We start from the raw sequence: 9,078 nt of genomic DNA, 5'->3' as shown, positions 1-9,078 counted from the left end.
AATTTTTTGGGGGGACAATCCTCGGATGGGGGGACAACCCTCGGATGGGGTGGACATGTCCCTTCCGTCCCCCCGTTATTTACACCCATGCACTCCACCCTCCCGCGGCTGTAACGATATAAATAGCGCGCGCGCCTCTCCGTCCTCTCGTGATCCGCGCACTTTAAGACGTTTGTTTATTTTCGGTCCCGGTCCGGACTCAGCGGTGAGGGTTAATCGGCCCCCCGGGGGAGCGGATGAAGAAACACATTTTGCTCATTTTCACATACCGAGGACTCCTCAGCAAAGGGAATAGAAAAAATAAAAAGAGAAAATGGCCAATTTCTTGTTACGGAAAGCCGAGCGCGAGGATGTGGGGGATATAATGCGACTCATAAAGGTACTGAGGAGAACCAAGCAGAACCAGAACTACTGTAATAACTAGACTTTTTAGAAAAAACTTTCATTCTTAATATGCGATAAAAAGATACTCTATATTGACTTTTAGATACACGGGTGAATAATATTGGCACCCCAGTCAATAAAAAGTAAAGATTTCTTCCTTCATTTGTTTTATAAACTGTTTTTCTCTCTTCTAGGAACTTGCTAAGTACGAGAAGATGGAGAAACGGGTCATTCTGACTGAAAAAGGTAGGTGAAGGAAAGCAAGTAATAAACAAACCTCAGGTTAATTGTGTTGTGTTTCTTTTATTGTCTATTCAACTGATTTACCTTCAAAGACTTACTCAAAAATCTCATTAACTGTTCACACACCAGGAAGTCCATAATGTTTTGGACACGTCTCCAAATCGAGCCCAAGACTTGACCACTTCACATTTTTATATATTGTAGAATTATTCTTTATCACTATTGTAAGATCTGAACATGTTGTTTTGTGCGAATGTGTAACAAAATGACTACAAACCAAAGGAAAATTCCTCAGGATGATTTGGGAAGTGATCTGCCCTGTGGTTTGGTGTCACCTGAAGCAAACGAGACTGGTTTATATTAGACACATGACTGTGTGTGTGTGTGTGCGTGCGTGCGTGTGTGTGCGTGCGTGTGTGTGTGCGTGCGCGCTCGCGTGCAGAGTGGCATTGTTGACACACTCACCTGAGTACCTTATGTACATTTGTACGATTATACATGACCTTAACTACGCAGTAGGTCACAGTCGAAGTAATCTGTCCATCACCATTCAAACTGTAAACTGTGTAGATTTTAACACACTGAAAAGTTCTTTGTTTCTCTTTAAACTCATGAGCGTCATCTCAAATCTAAAGCATTATATTCAAAAGTATGTAGTAATCTAGAAAATCCAGATAGTTGGGGCTCAGAACTGAGCATGAAGTGTAACAGAATCCCTGGTAGTGGTCAGTAACATCCTGGAACAGAGCAGGAGTGTGAATCATTCCTGTAATGTTTGTGTTTGTTTGGTAGATTTGTTGGAGGATGGTTTCGGGGATCATCCTTTCTATCAGTGCTTCGTGGCTGAAGTGCCAAGAGAGCAGAAGAGTGCTGAAGGTAGGACTTCCTGTTTCACTGCCACACTGATCTCAGATAAACACCTTGACTCACAGAGCAGGAAAAACAGACTTCTGGAATGATCCGGAAGCGTAAAAGGAAAAAAGATAAAAGACTTAAAGATTAAAGTTTGAAGGTGGGGTTTCTGTTTGAGAAATGCTTCAGAAAACTGCATTGGGCCTCCAAACAAAACAAATACAAAACAATGTGTAGCCAATGAGCAGAAAGGGGTGGGGCTTGTCTATATGGGCGGAGAGAGTGTTCGGCGCGCATGTGATATTAGCATAAAGGGGCGTATCTTGTCAATATGGGCGGAGAGAGTGTTCAGTGCGCATGTGTGACATTAGCAGAAAGCAGTTTTAACATTGACATGGGGGATAAAAACAAAGAAAGAAAGAGAAGAAAGACTTACGATAAGGACAAGAAGTAGGACGTGTTAATATAGGATCAGCTTTCCAGCGCTGGAGAGAACTGAAGGAGCAGGAAGTTGGCCACATATTCACAGGTTGGAGTTTCCCGAGTCAATAACTCCTGAGCTAAACGCTGTTACTACACAAATAACACCTCTTTTCTATCGTAGTAATGTAGAGAGGCAGCTACAACCGCGTTTTGTGTAGTAACAGCGTTTAGCTCAGGAGTTATCGACTCGGGAAACTCCGACCTGTGAATATGTGGCCGACTTTACTTAAGACGCCGAGGCGCTTTTTTCCTTCTCGATAGGTGAGTAACGTTGGTTTTGCTTTGTTACACAGAACTAATATATGCCTTTGTCCTTTACATCATTATGCTTGTGTGGCATTTTTGCTTGTTTGTTTATCTACAATCGTATTGTTCTTCCCTTCAGCTATGATAGACACGTTTCTTTCTGTTAGTCGCCTGGGTTACGTATGTATGTGTGGGCGGAGCTATCGATACAGGGGGGGGCCAATTTGCATTAGGGGCGTGTTTGTTTTGGTGATTTTATGTCAACATTGGCTTTCAAACTACAGAGACCCCACCTTTAATCATGACATTATCATGCAGATCACATGACCATCTACAGCTGTGTAATGTTTTAGACCCCCGACACCCCCTGCTCAGTGGAATAATCCGTTTCTATGGAAACATGAAACCTTTTTTTAAACACTAGTCAGAATTCTGTACAATATCATTATCCCGATATTAATATGCAGTTTTTTTGCAGAAATTCAACTTTCATCTATATTTATCTTTAATTGTTTTTGAGGTGTTCAGTGCCATATCTTTTTCGTCCCACAGCCTATATCACAAAGTTTTGTCCCACAGTAAACATGTCCACTTTCTTTACTTCATGTACAGAATCCAGAAATAAAACCTCCACTCTGTAATTTATGTCTTCAGGTTACAGTCTCTAGCTTCGCCTTGTACACCGTGTGTTTGGTGTACTTGCGTGGGTGGGGAGGTAACTGAAAGATCAGTAGTGTAACATACACATTAACACACAGGTAAGGATTTAAGAGCATATGCCACTTCACAACACCAACATCTGCCCTGAGACTAACCCCAGGGTACTGTACCAAACACCATATCACTGACTGATTTGGAGGATAAATTGGTGGTGTGGTGCAGAACCAAATCCCTAACAGTGACCCTGATGATTCCTAAACCTTTAAATCAAACACGCATCAATAAAACTTTACAGCATGTGTAATAAGGTTGAAGGTCACTTTGTGTTGGAGTGTGTGTTTGAGTCAAATGTTTTCTCCCATCAGGCCACACGGTGGTCGGCTTCGCCATGTACTACTTCACCTACGACCCTTGGATCGGTAAGGTGCTCTACCTGGAGGACTTTTACGTCATGAAGGAGTTCAGAGGTATGAAGTTTAGAAGTGATTAGACTGAACAATCTACGGTCACATGACCTCATCATTAACACTATCCCCTGCCAATACAATACACAAACACAATTATTTTATACTCTCGCTGATGTGTTGGTGTCGTTAAACCTGCACCTTGTGAACTTGAGCATAGCTTTCACCTAGAGGAAGGTGTTAAGTGTACATTTATGTTCTACTCTGTAAACCAACGCTGTGTAAATGTAAAGCGTAGAGATTTATATTCACGTTACTAGAATGTGTTAATTAGCTTAATGTTAACTCGGTGCCCTAGAAACATCACACTTTCCTCAGACATTAAACTGCGGTCTGATTTCAGCAGAATACTGATGATAATGATCGGTAAACTGGTTCTCAGTCACTGGTGATGGTTTTCAGCTCCTGGTTTGTCCATTTGTATGTATGGAGTGTGTTTATGATGTGCTGTGAGGGATTTTGTGGTCAGTGGGTCATGGTTTCAGCTTGTGTGTACACCTCCTGTTTGTGTTTAAGATCTCTCTCTGGTTTTCTCCACAGGATTTGGAATTGGATCAGACATCCTGAAGCACCTCAGTCATGTGAGTATGTGCAGCTCGGCGCTGATCCGTCTCCAGACTGTCGTTAATGTTCCACAGGTTTACAGCCTCGTCTGTCTAAAGGGTAACTGATAAGAGAAATGTCTGGACTGCTGAATTAGAGACTGAGATTAGAGTGAATTATTAATCATGTTAATCTTTAATCAGATCTATAAAAACTCGTGTGTCGTCTCTTGTGTCCCTGCTGTGGTGGAACTCGGATGTTTTGCTCGGAGCAGAAAGTCTGAGATCCAGTTTAAACTCAGCTCAGTGTTGTGTTGAGGGAGGAAATGAAATCTTACACAAGTTGATCTTAGTGAGTGAAGAAATGTTGAAATAAAGGTCAATTATCTAATATTTCTCAGGACTTCTCATCTCAAGTTAATAATATTTATTATTTAGTTTAAATTAAAAATATAATCTAATGAAGATACACAGTGAATTTAGGCCTATGAGTAAAATATTTCTAAAATATTTCCATAGTTTAATAGCTTTTTTTTTCCAGCCTCAATATTTCTTACACACTATTTATTTATTGTTTGGTGTGATTTATTTATTTATTTTCCATATTAAAGGTGTAATTCTCTCACAGGAAACACTTTTCACATTTAGTTCACATGATGTTTACTTGTGCAGTTGGAGATCATATGGGTCACTAGGTCAGATGTTCCCCTCTTATTAAATCAGGAATTAAACAAAGTCTCACTGCAGCACAACAACAACCGCACACAGAGCTCAGCTACCTGAACTTTATAATGTACAGGAACTAAAAATCATTCACCACCTTCATTTCTCTTCAGATGGCAGTAAAGTGTCGCTGCAGCAGTTTGCAGTTCATCGTTGCGGAGTGGAACAAATCGTCCATCGAGTTCTACAAACGCCGCGGCGCTAGTGATCTCTCTCTGGAGCAGGGCTGGAGGCTGTTCGAGATCGACAAGGAGAGCCTGATCAAAATGATGTCTGAGGAATGAAATGGGGAAGAGAAGGCATTTATTTATCAATTTATTAACAATGAAATACAAAATTCAGCTTCAGTGTTTTACTGAATTAAATCTACAGTCTGATGATGATGATGCAATACATATCTATACTGAGTGAGTCTTGTGTTTTTTGTACTTTTATATAATTCTCACTATGATGTTATAAATGCACAGTTTCACATTCAGATGGTGTTGACCACATCCCTCAGGGTCTGAACATGTTTCTTTGTTTCCTTTAATAAATAAATACAAAAAAAACCTCTTGTTAAAGTGGGTAACAGTGACATCACTCACACGCTGAACATACTAAAGATCTCAGGAGTTCATCACACAATCATCAGATGCAGGAGACATGAGACATTACAGCAGTGTCACACATGAGAACGAGAGAGACACAGAGGAAAGTGAAATCAACACTAAAATTCAAGTTCACATTTTCTTGTGTGTGTGCGCGAGCGCGTGTGTGTGTGTGTGTGTGTGTGTGTGTGTCAGTCAGCATTATCAGATCTTGTCTTTCTGTTGAATTTGACCAGCAGGTTTGAACTTGACAGAGAGCTTTACATATTACATTCAATTTGTCTTTCAGACCTCAGGACTCTCTCTCTCACACACACACACACACACACACACACGCGCGCACACAAAGGTTCCGGTCTCATGTTTTAAGGAATTTTTCTCCTGTAACTACTTTATCTTCTCTGACCTGTAATCTAAGTTAATTTAAACCCTGACTGGAGTTTTGAATTGCGTCATTTAACTTGTTTCCCTTTTCTCCGCTCTTCACGCGCAAGTTGTGGCCTAATGGTTAGAGAGTCTGACTCCTAACCCTAAGGTTGTGGGTTCGAGTCTCGGGCCGGCCACGACTGAGGTGCCCTTGGGCAAGGCACCGAACCCCCCCAACTGCTCCCCGGGCGCCGCAGCATAAATGGCTGCCCACTGCTCCGGGTGTGTGTGTGTGTGTGTGTGTGTGTGTGTGTGTGTGTGTGTGTGTGTGTGTGCACTTTGGATGAGTCAAATGCAGAGAACGAATTCTGAGTATGGGTCACTGTACTTAGCCGTATGTCACGTCATTTATTCATTTTTTTTTCATTTACATACGGGGAACACGTGCGCCACCTCGAGTACAGTCATGCGCAGTGCAGGTTCTTAACTCTTTCTCAAAGTTAAAAATCTCGACATGCTGAAAAACCGGAAGAAGTCCCAACGGATATTACCTTAAAAATAATGTCCAAGGAACACGATCAAATACTCAGTGTTCATATGATATATATTTTTCTACAGAAATGTAAAACAACATAGATGTGTATGTCAAGGTCATATACTGTATATATATAAACAAGGTCAACTGTTTATGAAGGTGAGCCTGCAGAAAGTGTTCTTGTGTTGGTCAGGTTGTGTCCAGGGTGTGAAGGTTGTGTGGTGAGTTTTCCTGTTTTTCTGGTTCATGTGGAGTCATTGGCAAAGAAACACCAATGATTTATTTCTGCTGTTTTTCTGATTGCTGCAGTCTGGACATGTCCTGCTCCAAACCAGAAGGTGATGGATGTGTACAGGATGGATTCAGAGACTACAGTGTAGAACTGTACCAACAGCTCCTGTGGCAGAATCTTCATCTTCATCAATTCGAAAGAGTTAATGTTGGACTTACATTTAGGTCTTGGGAAATGGTAGAAGGTCTTTACATCTGACACTGAGCTGTTGGATATTGTGATGACAAATGTCTCTTAAAGTCCACTGTAATCTCCACAGTAAACTTCATCTACAAACTTCAAGAGCCTAACAGATGGGTCCCAGGAGGTGCCATCATTAATATCAGGGAGAATAGCAGTGGGGTAGAGACACTATTCATGCTATAATGTTGTGTGTGTGTGTGTGTGAAGTGAAGTGACATGACATACAGCTAAGTACAGTGACCCATACTCAGAATTTGTTCTCTGCATTTAACCCATCCAAAGTGCACACACACAGCAGTGAACACACACACACCGTGAACACACACCCGGAGCAGTGGGCAGCCATTTATGCGGCGGGGCCCGGGGAGCAGTTTGGGGGTGGCGGGGGGGGGGTCGGTGCCTTGCTCAAGGGCACCCTGTGTGTGTGTGTCCTGAGGTTTGAAAGACAAATTGAATGTAATGTGTAAAGGTCTGTTATTGAGTCAGCTGAATATTTACATTACAGTAAAACAAGATGTGATAATGCTGACACAGCTGGGACTGGATCTGACAGGAGATAATATTCTCACAATCCTCATACAGTTCTTCAGGAGTCTTCAAACATTTAAACGATTATCAGTGTTTAGAGAGCGTGTTGCTCCTCAGGGTCTCAGAGAACACAAACATAAATGTTGTTAAAAATACTGCATGATGCAGCAGGAACTCTGATCTCCTCACCGCAGTCTGTCAGGAATGGAAATAGAACCTCAGCCACCATCACAACAAGCATTGGTACCCCACAGGGATCTGTCCCATCCTCTACACATTTATCACACATGACTGCGTGTCATCTCACAAGGAAAACATCATTCTGAAGTTTGCTGATGACCAGGATCCCCAAGGGCATCCTCAGCAATCAAGGTACGCCATTCATGTCGAAATTAATGTTGGATCCGTGTCAGCTTTTGCAGGTCAAACACCTGCAAGACAGATGGACTTGTAGTGTGGTTCAACCAAACCCTGAAGCGGATGCTACGAAAGGTGGTAGACCAGGAAGGACAGATATGGGACCGCCTCCTTCCTTACGTCCTCTTCACTGTCCGAGAAATGCCCCAGGCGTCCACAGGCTTCACATCGTTTGAACTCCCATTCGGACGGCGCCCTCAGGGCATGCTGGACGTGGCTCGGGAAGCCTGGGAGGAGCAACCCTCCCCCTTCTGCTCCGTCATCGACTTCATCCAGGACATGCAGGCACGGATCAAGTGCATCAGGCCCATCGTGAGGGAACATCTAGAGGAAACCCAGCATGCGCATCAAAGGACGTACAATCAGACTGCCCAGGCTAGGGAACTTCACCCAGGGGACCAAGTAATGCTACTCATTCCTCGAGAAAGTGGGACCTGTAAATTATCGGTTGCAACAGCCAGATAAGCGTGCAGACACTCAATTATATTACATCAAGATTTAGCAAAAATGGATTCCCTGCCGTCTGTGGTGTCTGCATTTGCTTCCCTCCACACAGATCCCCAAGTGCCCTAGTAAAAAGGGGAGATGCCCTAGTAAAAAGAGGAGAAGATCTCAAGTTATCGAGGAGGAAGTGGAACGAATGCTGAAGGGAGGGATTACTGAGGAGTCTGCCAGCCCTTGGTCCAGCCCTGTTGTGGTGGTGCATAAACCGGATGTGTTCAATTACAAAGACTTCCGGAGACTCAACCAGATCTCGGATTTCAACAGCTATCCCCTCCCCCGAGTGGACGACCTGGTGGAAGGCCTGGGGAAGGCCCGGTTCATTTTCACCCTCGATCTGACAAAGGGGTATTGGCAGGTGGCCCTTGCACTGGAGGTGAAACCAAAGACGGCATTCAGAGCCGCAAATGGCCACTGGCAGTACCAGGTCCTTAGTTTTGGCCTACATGATGCTCCGGCCACCTTCCAGTGCCTCATGAACGTCGTCCTCCGACCCCTCTGCGCTTTCGATGCCGCCTACCTGTACGATAGTCCACTCCTCCACCTGGTCCGATCACTTGTTCCATCTGGGGGAGGTTCTGGGAGCCCTCCGCACAGCTGGTCTTACAGCAAATACCCATAAGTTCCATCTGGACCCTTCCGAGGCCCAGTACCTGGGATATCAGTAAGGTGCTGCTGAAGCCCCAGGAGAAGAAGATCCAAGCTGTGAGAGAATACCCCCATGAGAGAATACAAGGAAACAGGTAAGGTTTTGTGCCTCTTTAGCTGCCCCCCTTTCAGATATAACTATGAAAGGTCAGCCGGAGCAGGTGCACTGGACAGACAGCACAGAATGGGCATTCTGGCAGCTCAAGGAGGCCCTCACCACCCAGCCAGTACTGCAGAATCTGGATTTTGATTCCCCTTCACACTACAGACTTAACTAGATGTTTTTTCTCTTTACAGGATTTATTGTTCCAGGTCCTACACCGAGCCAGAAGCTGGCACGGGAACGCCGATGGCCTCTCGGGGCACTACGGCCTCTGGGGACGACTGCTACCAGGCGGGGGCTCAGAACAAAGGGGGGGGG

General features: G+C 43.9%; 1 protein-coding gene across 1 annotated transcript; it reads left to right on the top strand.

The window, feature by feature from the left end:
• On the top strand, positions 1-5,008 carry LOC113646863 (diamine acetyltransferase 1-like). Its single transcript, XM_027153336.2, has 6 exons — positions 1-379; positions 579-630; positions 1,420-1,503; positions 3,234-3,335; positions 3,873-3,913; positions 4,711-5,008. Exons 1-6 carry the CDS (start codon positions 314-316, stop codon positions 4,879-4,881), a joined length of 516 nt encoding a protein of 171 aa, XP_027009137.1. The 5' UTR covers positions 1-313; the 3' UTR covers positions 4,882-5,008.
• The last annotated feature ends 4,070 nt before the right edge of the window (positions 5,009-9,078 follow it).

The sequence above is a fragment of the Tachysurus fulvidraco genome, chromosome 26 (assembly GCF_022655615.1).
Source record: "Tachysurus fulvidraco isolate hzauxx_2018 chromosome 26, HZAU_PFXX_2.0, whole genome shotgun sequence".
Taxonomy (NCBI): domain Eukaryota; kingdom Metazoa; phylum Chordata; class Actinopteri; order Siluriformes; family Bagridae; genus Tachysurus; species Tachysurus fulvidraco.
The sequence above is the reverse complement of the archived record's forward strand: the minus strand, read 5'-3'. Positions and strand labels throughout refer to the sequence as shown.

Excerpts from the sequence above, each read along its gene's own strand:
- LOC113646863 (XM_027153336.2), top strand. The coding sequence starts at position 314 with ATGGCCAATTTCTTGTTACGGAAAGCCGAGCGCGAGGATGTGGGGGAT. Across the intron at positions 380-578 it reads ATATAATGCGACTCATAAAG|GAACTTGCTAAGTACGAGAA; the intron begins GTACTGAGGAGA and ends TCTCTCTTCTAG. Across the intron at positions 631-1,419 it reads GGTCATTCTGACTGAAAAAG|ATTTGTTGGAGGATGGTTTC; the intron begins GTAGGTGAAGGA and ends TTTGTTTGGTAG.